Source organism: Aplidium turbinatum, chromosome 5 (genome assembly GCF_918807975.1).
Source record: "Aplidium turbinatum chromosome 5, kaAplTurb1.1, whole genome shotgun sequence".
In the NCBI taxonomy this organism is placed as follows: Eukaryota; Metazoa; Chordata; class Ascidiacea; order Aplousobranchia; family Polyclinidae; genus Aplidium; species Aplidium turbinatum.
The window spans coordinates 28918727-28934014 of NC_137476.1; the positions used below are offsets into that span (position 1 = coordinate 28918727).

Sequence of the window (15288 nt, forward strand, 5' to 3'; positions counted from 1 at the left end):
TCCTCCATCGGCAGGGGAGTTGAGCCAACTGACTTTTTTGTTTCGTCGACAAAATACACATATATGCAATGATGTTAGATTAATTTCCTTTTGTGTGTATAAAGGTGAATGGTTACCCTTCAGTTTACCAAACAAATTATTTGTGTAACCTAAAAATTTCGATAGATATTTTGTGGTCAGGATACCATTTTGTTCCGTAAATGATCGAATTTTATCCAGCTCAGAATTTAGTTGGCATTTTGAACAGATGCCAGAGTACGGTACCTAACTAATCTGTGCAAGTCCGAAGTTAAAGGTTAAATCTAACACAAAGTAGAGTCAATGAATAAAAAATACATTAAAATTATTAGGTCAAAATTGTTTTATTGTAATAAAAGAAATAAGCTTACATGAAGCTGTGTACATTCAGTTTAAAACAGCAAAAAAAATTATTTGTAGCTTGCAACATAAACATTAAACAACGATTTGAACACGTCCAAACTGAGCAAATGTAATCAAACGTATTTTTTAACGTCGAATCCACGTGAAGCAAGGATAGTTTTCATTCTATTAAAGCTTTCTGTATTTCATGGTTCAGTAGCCACGAAGTGATGTCATCGAAGTTAGGACGCTCGTGAGGGGAGAAATTCCAACACAGTCTCATGAGATTGTAAACCCACATTTGTGCAGATGTTGGCTTCGGCAAAACACTGCCCTGCGTAAAAGATATAGTTGCATGAACTCGGATCTAAAAGTAACCGTTGGAGGAGAATGTACCTCATTTCGCACCATGCAATATTTTTGTACTTACACTTCATTTTACTGCAATATTTCATAGCTGTTCAAGATGTTAGTGCAGAAATGATTACGGTTATAAGATGAAAAGTGATTGCTTCTAAAGGACAATCCCTACCTTGAGCACAACTTCAATCGCACGTTCATTGGTCAAACCAAAGTAAGGTTGCATGGCGAACGTGTATACCTCCCACATCGTCACCCCGTACGACCAGACGTCAGACTGGGGGCTGTAGCGTCCGTACAAGAGAGACTCCGGAGCCATCCATCTGCAACATGGCAAACACAGTAAGTAAAAATTGTTCCTTTTGGTTTGATTCAACGTTATCAGATGTTGTATTTATGTAGAAAAACGTTTTTTTTTCGAGATGGGTTACAGTCGAAAGGTCATTATCCTTACCTTATGGGAGCGGATTCTACGTCACCAGATTTGTAATAATCCGCGCAGGTCATCTTCCTCGAGAGACCAAAATCCGCTATCTTCACAACGCCTCGTGTCGATATCAAACAATTCCGGGTGGCAAGATCTCTGAAGCGAGTAAAAATAACAAGAGTTTAAATTATTTCACCGAGATCTTTTGTCGACCACAAAAGCTATTTCAAAAAACTTAATCTTCTGGTCACTAAGTTTGCTTCATAAAGTATAATACTTCATCATGAAAACGCTGACAGGCAGCGTTGACACAAGAAAATCCGTGGAGAACTGACCTATGCACAAAATGTTGGCTGGACAGATACTTCATCCCGAGTGCGATGTGAGAACATATTGTCAGCTTCTCTATCTCAATATCTCCAACTTGAACAGTATCGCGCGAAAATCTGAAATGAATGTGCTGCAATAATATTGACAACATCACACAACACAGGCCACAACAAGTCAACTGGTAACATCGACAGACACAGAGGGATGCTTCATCTAAGAAACATAATGAGAAAATTTTCAAATGAATCCGTAATTTTTCTCTATTACTTGATTGAATCTTTATCCTCGGACTGTGAAAGCTTCTTTGAGAGCTTCATCCTGGCAGTTTCGCGTACTTGTAGAGGCTTTGATCACCTAACGCAGGTCGGTCACCGAGTTTGGCAGAGTGAAGTTTCTGATTGTTCAAGTCTTGTTGCCGAGGCATTATTCGATCCATTAGGTGCCACTCAATTGAAGAGCATTCTTTAACGTGCGTTGCTCAAGCGTACACCCGGAGAGTCAAACCAGTGGTGCTTGATCTTGAAGCTTCTTCGGTTACGAAGTCACGTGCGTTAACCAACTTAGCTAACAGGGCCGGATTTCAATAACAATCGAAAGAGATCAAAGCCACAAAAGTTGTAAAACTCCAATCACAAACAAAAGATTTGGAAATCGTTCGTAAAGATTTAAACATGAAAACGAAAGCTAAAACAATTGTCTGATGAATCGCACAGATCTTCAACTTAAGCCTCCCGAACAAACATCCAGACAAATCTTGGCTGAATGATCAATTAATGCTTCAGTAATAAAAAAATTGAAGATATAATTAATATAACGTATAATATGTTAAGAATATGTAAGAAATGTCAAAATCACTGACTTATCTGATTGACTGCTCTCAAAAAGACGTTGTGAGATGTTTCTGAGGTGAGTGCAGAGGTCACCACCATCAATGAACTCGAATATGAGGAAGGGAGGATGCATCGGCTCATTGACTGAAATCAACATATTTCAACGTCGATTGTACATTTTCTAATAACTAGTTTTTAACCAAAAAGATTAATAAATAATAAATCAGTAACATAAAAATACTAATGAAATTTAGCTCTGCGAATGGGTAAAAAGCTCGCATGTGAGCCAGGAGAGGTTGATTCGACGACACCCTGTCAGGTCATACCACATATCTATTTAAAAATGGCGGTAAAGTTTAATCTTGAAAAGTGTTGATAGAATAGATTCAAGATCAACTGCGCTTCAATGTGCGTGTGATGAACCTTTGTGAAGACTAAAAGATGCAAGAACTAACCCAGACAGCAAAATCCGTCATTTTTACATTAATTTAACGTTTGCAGAGGTTGAGTCAACGTAAAAATGACGGAATTTTCTGTCTAACTTGTTTGCTTTAATCTAATATAAAGACTCGTACCCAGGCTATCCGAAGCCTCGGTGAAGGTTTCAGAGAGTCCAATGAAATGCACGATATTGGGATGCGCAAACGAATGCAACAGCATAGCCTCTCTGTACATGTTAGCGCGAGAACCAGCACTGTTGGTGTGCAGGAACTTAACCGCAACCAAGGAGTCGTCTACGTTCGCGTACACACCAGTTGCTCTGAAATTAAGAATGCTTTTGCTTATGAGTCATACTTTTAACAGCAGAAACATAAAAACTTGACCACAAAAGTTAAGCGCTACGCTAATTCAGGTAGTTTAGTTTTCCAAATAAATTTCAAAACTATGAAGTCAAAAAACTTACTTTTGTACTTAATATATTTTAGCCCGTATTCACTTCTTATTGAAACACCAGCAGTAGATGGTATTTAAACTTTGCCAAACTTATACGAGGTGTTCGTATACCATAAAAAGAGTCTTTAAGTTATATCATATGCGATTTGTGAATGTGAGTTCAAAAACTAGGCCACCAACAAATACTGAACGGCAGCGCATTTACTTTTTTCAATGCGGGTATAAAGTGATAAAATCGCACTGTTGATTGTTGAAATTGGGAATTTTTTAAAACCGTTTATTTGATAAATACATATCGGCTACTGACGATATAGAGTACTCACACTGCTTGATAAACCTTCCCGAAAAGTCCTTTTCCTATTTCTTTCACCAGTTTGAAATCCACACCAGAGCAGTAGAGACGCTTGAATTGATCGTCATAAGAAATTCTCTCTGTTTCATTATTTCTATCTGGCTCCATCTGGCGGTCAAGTTCTGGAACCTTGCTGAAATGGAAATGCAACCAAAATTGAAACTTATATTGGAAGAACTGAATCGTAATTAAGGATTACGGTATATTTTACGAGTTAATTGTTATTGTAGTGCTTTGGTACAGAGTTCAGTTTGTTTTGCCACAAGCACAAAAAACTGAGTAACGTCAAAGGGCTCAACATATTTCTACTGTGTTTTTGCTACGCAAAAAAAGCTATATTGATACAGAAAACCATAGACAGACAATCGATAACAACTTAATAACATTGAATTGCATAATTCAAAATTAATACAGAAATGAAATAGATACATAATTTCGAACGTTTTCGGCAAAACTTTCTGCCCTCTTCAGGAAAATATCTTAATTCATCTAAACAGAAAACGACTTCATAAATATGAGGCCATTCCTGATAACACAACGATGTGTTGAAAACGTTTTGAAGTTTTTTATGTGTTTATGTAATATCCGTAATATATATAGATATTTTTGCGTAACAAAAATAAAATAAAAACTTATTGTATTGTAAAAATTTGAGAATTTAGCGAGAAGGGGATTCACTTATCAAAGACAAGTTCTTTGACCAATGAACCATTTTTTCCTAACCGTATATACCCAGACGGCAAAATCCGTCATTTTTACATTGATTCAACGTCTGCAGATGTTGAATCAATGTAAAAATGACGAATTTTGTTGTCTGAGTATTTTGGTTTCTTATGAACAAAATCAAGATATGTTGCAGTTGCAGACAAAAGAGTCAAAATACAAAATCATACTCGTCGTTATTTGAAGAGTCCTTGCATTTGGATCGACGCCTGATGAAGAAACACATCAACAAACTGCCAAGGAATCCTGACAGCAACATGACAACCAGCCAGATAACTGTTGATGTGGTAGCAATGGAACTGCTTTCATTTTCTTCAGTGGACGTTTCTACAAATTATCATCGTCAAGATCATTGTAAAGCGAACGAGTTTCAAGTACCGATGGTCGATTGTAGGCAGCATGTAAAGCTTTGGGTTTATAATATTTTCTTTAGGCCTTTGAAGCATTATTATTGTAAAAATAAAAACGTTTAGTGGTTACCTGTGGGCCGGGTCCAGTGGTCTGTGGCCGTAGTCCAGTCAAGAGTTGGTCTGAAAGGAAAACACGCAAGAAGTTAGGACAATGAACGAGTTGTCGATAACATGTTACAAACCTGTTAAGTTGGTGGATTGTCCACAGAAGGAACGCGAAAAAAGCACCACTCCAGCTACGGCACATAGTTACCACTCAATGAACTATTATTCTAAAGCACAGTAAGACATATCTCAAAGAATAAGTTAAAACACAAAAGTCATAAGAGAGTTATAATGTTATAAGCTGCTCATATAGTAAACCAGTCCTCTTAACAATGACTAAACGTGTGCAAACGCTGAATCAATGAAAGAGAGGCGGGTGCTTGCTGTCTGGCCAGTTTATAGAAACAATTCATCAAGCTAACAAACAATGTTGCGCGGTGCGTTATATTCGAAAGACAAAAGACACTGAAAACTGAAAAGTAGTTGAAAAAAAAATCACAACGAAATTGCTTAAGAATAAAATTACCAAACAAAACAAACCTTTTTTCTTGTTCAAGGAAAAGATGAAGAGAAATGGAAAAAACAAAACAAAAGTTATTGTTAACAGTGTGAAAACAGAGAGAAGTTAGTTTATGTTACAAAACGTACGTTTTTATTATGTAGTAGTCTCGCATTCTGAGTGGAAAATTATAAACAATATAAAAAGTTGCAAAAAGAAATGCAATTTTAAGCTCAGTGGCACCTGAGCAATGGCTATTCCACTGGTTTCAGATGACCTGGGTTCGATTCCAGACCGGGACACACCGAAGACTTTGAAAATGGCATCAAGCATGCAATCAGTGTCTACCGCGCAGCACTGCCAGTAGATCAGAGAAAAAAGCGAAAGTCTTAAATGTGGCAAGGACTAAAATCCCGAAAATTGAGGACGGCTAGACAGTCCACAGGCCTTTGCTGTTGCAAATCGACAAAGCCACAACATTACCACATCAAAATAAAATTGACAAGAATTTAACACGTAGAAAAGTCGCTTTTTCCTGTGTCTAAAATCATTTAAAAAAAAGTTTGGTAAGATCAGCAAAAGTGAAGCATTTTGAATTAATACGGAGAAATAGGCACGCAGAGTCTAGAAAGGCACAAAAATAATGAAGTAGGAGTCCATGAAACCAACTATTTGCGCAAGTTCTAAGTGCAGCGTGTATACAATGTAAACATGTCTGCATCGTGAAACCCTGTTAACAAAGTATATCTGAATTGGATATAGCAGAATACAAGTACACTAACAAACATGTATTGTTATGTTATCAATGTTATTAAACTGTTAAATAGTAAAGAAATAAATCCAATTAAGTAAATATAGCATTATAGCAAGTGGGAAATAACCGAAAACAGTTTACTCTACATATTCTATGCAGACAAGCGGAAAACTTACCCCGATTTTTATTTTCTTTCACTATAAGATCAGCAAATCCAGATATGGAATTTCCCAGCGTGTTCCAAGCACCGCACTGATACTTCCCGACATCCCTCAGTTTTAGATCGGATATTGTCAGGGTGTTATCTCCCACGGAGAGACGAGAACAGAAGCTTTGCTCTTCTGCATTTGGAACAAGCTATAAAAGATACAACGTCTCTGATACTTGTGCCTTAGGAGAACTGTACATTCTACAACATAGATTCACAATACTCTATAATGGTATATACTACTTCCTTGGACAAATTGGCTAAATGCCTTGCAATACACTGCCACTGCCAATCAAACAAGAAAAAAAGTGTGGTTGATGAGGCATTCCGATTTGTGTTATTTGCATCACAGTTGCATTGGTTGGAGCACTAAGATCGCTTGTGAAAGCAACAGCTTGGTGCAGCAGTGGTGAGATATGGCAACATTTCAACACTGTAGCGTAACACCAGCACTCCAGCAGTCCTTTATGCTACAAGATAGGCGTTACATAATTGAAGGATTCAACACTCATATAGGCAAGTTAAAAAGTGTAGAATCAAAGCAATTAATCGAAAACATCTTACGACACTTACCTTGCCATGGCACCTGATGGGTTTGCCATTCGCAAGCCAACTCACAGAAGGCAATGGCCTACCTTGCACAGAGCAATAAAGTGTAACTGAGGATCCCACAGCAGCAGTGAGCAATGTTGGTGAAATGGTGGCCAGCGGAGCTAAAAGATTTTAAAACACGTTGATTTTTAGTTGCTGCATGACATTAGAAATTTTAGCATTGGGGCATGCACATTTCATAACATGATACACTGATACAGGTCACACCCAGAGAAGGTCACACCTTACCGATACAAACCACTTTGTTTCACTACAAAAATATCAGATTAGTGAGGTATATACCAACTCGATGGCTTAGTCAGTATGTCCGCCTTTGAATCTGTAGGCATGGGTGCAATACCTTGTCGAATGTCGGGTCATACCAAAGACTTTTAACAATTGGTATTTTTATATATATACTGATTCTTATTTCTGCCTGGAAATTGAATGAATTCCGGTAATAATGCCTACTCGGTTGTATCTCTATGTGGCTGCAGTGACACTGTCTGCTTTGTAAAGCACTAAGGAGCAACTCATATTTTGGATGGACAATTGGATATGTATCACTATCAGTGATGTACGCGCATACAAAAAATATTGACGCCGTCAGCGTAAACGCAAACGTTCGAAAAAACCATACGCCGTATGCGTCAACGTAACTTATAAAAAAAGTTGGCGGCGTCAGCGCATACACTAGCGTAAACTCATTGTGTTTGCTAGGTGCCAAACATTCACACGGTATAAACCACTCGAAACTAACAAATTTTATTTTGAATTTCCACGAAGAAACACAAGCGTCTGAAAGTGTTCATCTGACATTTTGCTGCGTTTTGGTTTCAATATGTCTTTGCCCATTGAAAACATTCTTTCAACTTATTCAAAATCTGGAAAGTTTGATAAAAAAAATGCAAACAACAGCTAAGACATTAAAAAGTATGCGTTGACGTTATGCGCTAAAAAACCGCAAAAATATACGGAGTAGCCTTAAGCGACAACTATCCAAAAAAATGTGGCCGCAAGCGTTAGCATAAACAAAAAGTCTACGCCGCAAGTCCACGGCGTAGAATTTGCGGCGTATACGTACATCTCTGATCACTATACAAAAACACACATCATCATTACTACATTATAATAATATGTATATACAACATGATACAATCGAAATTCAGCAAAGTACAAACTTTTATTAAAAAATGTTAGGAGTGCTTCAGTAAAATACTCCCAGCTGTGATCAAACATAAATTGTCTGATGTTAAATAAAATAATCCTAATAAGTGTTCTTAGTTTAAATCTAAAAAAATATACAATTGTACACGAAATGAAGTTTTAAGAGTCATCAACCTTCAACAATTTTAAAGCTTTTCTCACCTTTTTGAACATGCATTGCACCACAACGACTGTCAGATAAGTCTGGGGTAATGCTAGCCACACAGCAATATAACCCTTCAGTCGCTCTGCTTGCTGTTACTCGAAGAATTCGTGCATTTTCAAGCAATTTAAATTGAGAACTATGTATCACCTTCTTCCTGTTAAAAAACCTAAATGATAAAGTACTTGATAATTTTAAAGTTGTAAAAGATTCTTTTATTGCATTAGCATTTAGCAAGCCTGAACAATCGGTCCAATGAAGCAATATTGGAAATTCTCATAAGAAAATAATTTGCAAACATTCCAATTTATACAAAACTACTAATATTTCTTTGATGACAGTTTACCTTTATACACACAATCTGAGGAGGAACATGTTTTTTGCTAAACTGAAAGTTGCTGTTGCATTTCAAGCAATCACAAAAGTTTAGACACTGAGGTAATTAACCGGCTCTGTAACAATTTGTCCTAATCTTGGCAATCAAATCATTTTGTGTTGCAATGCAAACAGAGTATGGTATGTTGCTTATATAGGTCAGGAATGTGGCCATGGGGGGCTTAGGAGAGCAATTGCCCCCAAAAATTGTATTCTTAGCTACGTGTACTGAAAAGTCCGGAATGGCCTGTTTTGGTGAGTCCGATTCGGTGAGTCCGTTTCAGTGAGTCCGATTCGGTGAGTCCGATCCCTTAACGGGGGATTTTTTCAATTTTTTTTTAAAACTATCGCGTACCGTAGCCTAATTATCATTGCCGTTTTAGGGTTAGGGGTTAGAGGTTAGGAACTCACCGAATCAGACTCACCGAATCGGACTTACCGAATAGTAGCAGACCCGAAAAGTCTATGAGCAAGCAATTATGATATACGGTAACAGAGTTCTGTTTTTGTTGAAAAGAACAACTGCAATATGTGTCATAAAATGTATATATATATATACATATTTTATTTGAATTCCCAAGATTTGAAGGACAACTGTAAAAATTCCAGTAAAAAAATTTTTGGGTCAAGTATATACTGTAGACACAAAGTTATATATTGATTCGCCTTCATTTAAATATATATATATGCAGGGAAGGGAGTTGTGATATAAAAACTCACATATATATACATAATTATATAATATTCAAAACAGCTCACATTACACACTGTCTACAAGTTAAAAATTATTTTCTTCCAGAAATACTGTACGTCGTGATATAATCATCCGCTTATACCATTTAGAATGAGATTTTAAGATTATAACTAGTCATGTTAAACATATGCTGATGACTTCCCTTAACATGATTGATCTAAAAAAGCACACATATAATATTATATATAAACTATAATATTATATATATATATTGTGAATATGGCAGAGGCTATATTTACCATATATTTTCAATATAGGGTAAATAATATAACCATGAATATCTGAAGCTATATGTGCAGTTGTACACGTTCAGTCGAGCATGACGTTTGACCTCAATATGTGCTCAGGCGTACTTTAATATGTCAGCTTCGTATTTTTTGCAAAACATGAAGTTGCACATGTATAATAACCGTATGAAGGTGGCAGCAATAAATAAAACAGTTTGTGAACTAAAACTCTCTAATTATACGTTGATAAAACTTTTTTTTAAACAAGTATAATACATATTATATATTATTGTTACTTTTTACAGCCACCAAAACTTGGTAACAGCAAAAATGTAGTGCGCCAAAAGCCCAAAACAAAAATCATGTGCGGGTTTGTTCCGCAAACGTGGTCACATTTCCTATGAAAAACGAAAAATTGCCTGGAGAAATTCTCAAATTCTAGCAAATTAAAAAAACTCTAAAGTTTTTTATTAATATGGACAATTGGACAACCTTGTCTGATACAAATAAATAATAATAATTACTCATATTTGAAAAGACATAAAAAATCAAGCTGTACTCAAATTAAAAATTCAACACAAAAAAGCAGTATCATAACGATTAAGTCACTTCAAATTAGAATTTAATTAAAAAAAATACTTTCATGCAGAGTCGAACTAATATCTTTCAAAATAATAACCCAAAAAACATCACACAAGCTACCGATATATATTGTTACTTTTTACAGCCACCAAAACTTGGTAACAGCAAAAATGTAGTGCGCCAAAAGCCCAAAACAAAAAACACGTGCAAGTTTGTTCCGCAAACGTGGTCACATCTCCTATGAAAAACGAAAAATTACCTGGAGAAATTCTCAAATTCTAGCAAATTAAAAAAACTCTAAAGTTCTTTATTAATATGGACAACCTTGTCTGATACAAATAAATAATAATAATTACTCATATTTGAAAAGACATAAAAAATCAGGCTGTACTCAAATTAAAAATTCAACACAAAAAAGCAGTATACATACTTATCATAACGATTAAATCACTTCAAATTAGAATTTAATTAAAAAAAAACACTTTCATGCGGAGTCGAACTAATATCTTTCAAAATAATAACCCAAGAAACATCACACAAGCTACCGATTCAGTTGTAAAGAAAACTCTTGAGTTTCGAGGTTATATATATATACATACTTTTTCATCAGTGTTCTTCTCTTCTCAGAGAAATTGAAAGAAAAGAATACGTTAAGCCAGGTGAACATGTGTAATTGTGTACATAGTGTACAATAATTGTGTGTATATGATACAGCTTCAAAAGCTTCTATTTGAATAAGGACCTTCTGATGATCCCCTTTTAGGGTGAAACATGCTGTCACAGAGCAGTGGTTCCCAACCTGGGGTTTGCGGACCCCTTGGGGGTCCGTGAGAAAGAATTTGGGGGTCCGTGATTACCTTGATGAATTTTGGACTATATGTATGCAATTATGCATGCATTTGATGAATTTTGTTCTATATGCATGGATGGAGCACCAGCTATGCTCTGGAACAAATCCGGATTTGCTGCTTTAGTAAATAACGAAGCTCCTCGTGTAGTTTTTATCCATTGCTTCTTGCACAGGTACGCCTTCGCAGCAAAAACTTTATCAGCAAGTCTCAAAGAAATTTTAACAAATTGCGTGAAAGTCGTTCATCATCATCAAAAGCAGAGCTGTAAACCACCGTACTTTTAAAGCGCTCTGTCAAGAAGTAGGGTCAGATTACGAAGTACTTTTGTATCATTCTGATGTACGTTGGTTATCTAGAGGAGAAGTTTTGAAACGACTGCAGCAGCTAAAAATGAAGTATATCATATGTCAACTCTTTTGAATGCAAAAGAAAGTCCCCTCTCAAAATTGTTTGAGAGTAAAAGTTTTCTATACGCCATGGCCTACTTAGCCGATATTTTCGGTCATATTATGGTATTAACAATGTTAATCGTGGAATTCAAGGACCAGGTGTGTGACAATAATTGATGCAGCTGAAAAACTAAAAGCGTTTTTAGCCTAGTTGCCGGTTTGGAAACGCAGATTGGAAGCAGGTAATTACGCTAACTTTCCAATGTTAGAAGATCTTATCTTGATGGATGAAACTCAAAGAGAATGTACTCTTTTGATCTCTGAGAGAAAAATTTAGCGCACACTTTGAAACCCTGCAAATCTCATTTCAACGTTATATATATTAATTTAGAACACCTGCCGAACGAAGTTGAAACATGGATTCGAAATCCTTTTCTTTTTGACTTGAACAACATTAGCGATGACGATCTCAGTAAAGATGACCTAATTGATTTGAGATCAAAAGAGTTATTACGCATTGAATTTCATTCAAAAACCGTGGAAGAATTTTGATGCTCACAACTGCAAACCTACCCATTCTTGGCAAAGAAAGCGATTATTGTTTTGTTACCATTCATAACCACTTACCTTTGCGAGGCAGGATTCTCAGCTCTTGTTACAATAAAACCTAAACATCGAAATCGCCTGGACGTTGAAGATGACATGCGTGTTGCATTGTCAAAAACTCAACCACAGTTCAGTCGTTTAGTTCAAGAAAACAAACAACAGCCCTCTCATTAAATTTGCTTACGTTGAAAAAGTTTCGGCATGGCACTTTGGGTCACCTTAATATTAAAATACTGCTGCCATTTCCTGAACAATTCATTCATTTTCTTATTTGAGCAACTGTTTGACCTGATATTTGCCGCAAGAGTCGTAGCGGCAATGCAATATGACACAGTAGCTTACAGTAGTTGAGTAGCATAATTATTACAATAGTCAATAGTATGTTAATTGAGTTTCAGGCAAAATTTAGGTAGGAGTCCGCAGAATTAATAATTTGTCTAAAGGGGTCCGTGGCAACAAAAAAGGTTGGGAACCACTGCTGTAGAGGTTTTGGAAAGTAATACCTTTATTTGATGTAATTTTCTCTGCTTGGTATTTTGCTTGGCATTGAGCACTTTTTTATTTAGCCTCAGAAGCTATAATCACAATATATATGATAAGAATCGCCACTGCATTGCATATACATTACATTATGGATAACCTTGTATAGCGTAGCATATCATTTTGAACCACTCTAAATGTACACAGTATAATGTGTGTACTGTGTACATTTAGAGTGGTTCAAAATGATATGCTACGCTATACAAGGTTATCCATAATGTAATGTATATGCAATGCAGTGGCGATTCTTATCATATATATTGTGATTATAGCTTCTGAGGCTAAATAAAAAAGTGCTCAATGCCAACTTTATTGCAAGAATTATTCTATCATAAAAGTGTTATGTGAAAACTGAATATGATATATATACCAAGAAACTGTTGGCACCACCGCATCCAAACTGACAGCGTCGCATTCGAACCAAATAATTTGACCAGAACGAGCATCAAGAACATCTGGCCATTTTGTAAACTTTGGAGGATCTGCAAATGATTAAAAACAGATTAAGGAAAACTGGAAGAGTATTCAATTTGCACTTAATTTGGAAACAATCCCACAAGCATTGGCGTAATTTTTTTAAAAAATTTGACAAAATTAGGGGTGCTCTAAGTTATCTTATGAAAACTGTCAATATAGGCTAATCCATGGCCACCTGGAAATGCGGCCTGATTTGTCACATTTTGCAGATTTTGATTACAGCTACTGCTAGTGCTTGACTGACATTTTTTGAGATGTTTTTACTTTTTGCGATTTCCTAATAACAAAAAACTTTTTTGTTGCCTTGGGGAAGCAGTAGCAAATGAGAAAAAGTAAGTTAAAAAACGCAAAATCAGACTGTTATTGAAAATTAACAGTCTGACTAAAATCTTCGAAATCGAATTTTCTTTGTTTTTCAACATGTAAGGATGTTAAAACTTCTGGGGAAAAGAATAAAGAAAGCATAAAAATATAATTTTTAGAAAAATTTATTTAAATGTTCGCCCAAAGTTAGAAAAACCTGGAAATTTTTGCAAAATGTGACCAATCAGGCCGAATCAATTGAAAACCTGACCGATGGAAAATGTTAAAACAAATGACTCAATCTAATAGTAAATTCAACCATGTATAGCCTACGTCATGAAACGTCGAATCAACATAAAAGATAATTTTGTCGTATGTGTAATCGAATAGACTGCAGCGGTATGTCAATGTCAAACGTGTTTATGCTTAATTGTTACGCAATAGTACAATCATGTCTGCATTTGATATGTATGGCGCTGCGTGCCACCCACAAATGTAAAACACTGAAAATATTGCGCTTTGGTGAAACGACTTTCAAGAAAGAAAAAAACCCGTTATTTAGCAATGCAAATTTCCATTTGAATCGGTGTACGGTATTTTGTATGCAAACCAGGGCCCAGGGGTGCATTTATGTTGTATTTATGTCGCATTTAAATCTGAGGTAACAACTGAGGTACGTAACAACATAAATGCATTTGTCGCATTTATGTTGTTACGTACCTCAGATTTTCATTTTGGGGTGCTCAAGCACCCTTCGCACCCCTGAAATGACCCCTATGCCCACAAGTAAAAATTAAATCTAAAAAAAAATTGAATAAAAAGTATATATATTATGATCATAATATTTGGTTAATTATGATCATAATATACCGGTACCGTATGATATATTATGATAAATGTGCAAGTATATTATGACAGAGTGCCTTCGTCACTGCCTATAGTTATATACCTACCCCAAAAATTAAGTGACAATAAATTAGCAACAATAGAGCATAGCCTCCGTTCATAAAAAATGTATGTCTTCTAAATTGAAAAAAAAACATCATACCTGTAGTTTATTCTATCTAACAACAAAGTTATGTACCAGTAAACTACCTAGCCTACTCAATGCATATGTTTACCACTTACTTTGAATAGTACTTGCTTGGCATGATAATACCAATATTAGAGAAACAATTTTACAAAAAAACATAGAAAATTCTTTTTTGCACAAAATCTATTTTAAAAGCAAAAACATCAACTCAGACGTTATTTTGTTGTAGTAACATAAGTCCTGTTTAAAATTAAAGTGTTTTTTCAAACTACTTTTTTATCATAGGAGAGAGGCCTATCACAACATTTACATAGATATCGTAGTACGGTAGTAGACAAAACGTTAAATTTCAGTAACATACATTGGGCTGCAGATTCATTGCTTTATATCCCATGAAACATAGGCTACATTTAGCCGGAATGGCCCGTTTTGGTGAGTCCGATTGGGTGAGTCCGATCCCTTAACGGGGGATTTTTTCTTTTTTTTTTTAAATTATCGGGTACCGTAGCTTAATTATCATTGCCATTTTAGCGATCGGGGTTAGGATTAGGGGTTAGGAACTCACCGAATCAGACTCACCGAATTGGACTCACCGAATCGGACTCACCGAAACGGGCCATTCCGGCTAAATATTAGACTAGAGCTACATTGAATTTAGCACATTCTGTGGCAATTTTTCGAAGGGCAAAATAAAATTTTAGGGGGGCAGTTCCTCCCCTGGGCAACCCTGTTGCTACATCCGTGCATTATAGGCAACTTTGGCCTACACTCATTTTCTGAAAACGAATTGAGATACGATTGACTTACTTTTTCATATTATGTTAGTAGGCTATTGGGCCTAAAAGGCCCGTAATCGCTGTTTGTGTTACAGAACACTGAGAACAGTAATTACAGGACAAGGGTTAAAACAGCCAATATGGCAATCCTTTTCAGGCCTCATCTTGGCTCCAGTCTAGCAACGCTTCAAGCTACTGAGGGTCATTTTCATTTGCCTTGGAT

At 36.0% G+C, this 15288-nt stretch overlaps 2 protein-coding genes across 3 annotated transcripts; both read right to left on the reverse strand.

Annotated features, from left to right (window-relative positions):
* Window positions 1-352: 352 nt before the first annotated feature.
* Window positions 353-6249, reverse strand: LOC145771310 (tyrosine-protein kinase transmembrane receptor Ror2-like). Of its 2 annotated transcripts, XM_082583055.1 has the most exons (10): window positions 6161-6249; window positions 4757-4806; window positions 4447-4603; window positions 3525-3686; window positions 2883-3067; window positions 2337-2451; window positions 1483-1593; window positions 1175-1303; window positions 893-1043; window positions 353-694 (listed from the first exon to the last, which is right to left on the reverse strand). In XM_082583055.1, exons 3-10 carry the CDS (start codon window positions 4533-4535, stop codon window positions 542-544), a joined length of 1095 nt encoding a protein of 364 aa, XP_082439181.1. In that variant the 5' UTR covers window positions 4536-4603; window positions 4757-4806; window positions 6161-6249; the 3' UTR covers window positions 353-541. The 2 variants fall into 2 exon arrangements, with proteins under 2 accessions (XP_082439181.1, XP_082439182.1); XM_082583056.1 differs by lacking the exons at window positions 4447-4603; window positions 6161-6249 and having other exon boundaries at window positions 4757-4801.
* LOC145771105 (muscle, skeletal receptor tyrosine-protein kinase-like) lies at window positions 4795-14909 on the reverse strand. Its single transcript, XM_082582844.1, has 7 exons — window positions 14897-14909; window positions 12847-12958; window positions 8152-8321; window positions 6766-6905; window positions 6161-6341; window positions 5474-5541; window positions 4795-4806 (listed from the first exon to the last, which is right to left on the reverse strand). The coding sequence occupies exons 1-7, from the start codon at window positions 14907-14909 to the stop codon at window positions 4795-4797; spliced, it is 696 nt and encodes a 231-aa protein (XP_082438970.1).
* Between the last annotated feature and the right edge of the window lie 379 nt (window positions 14910-15288).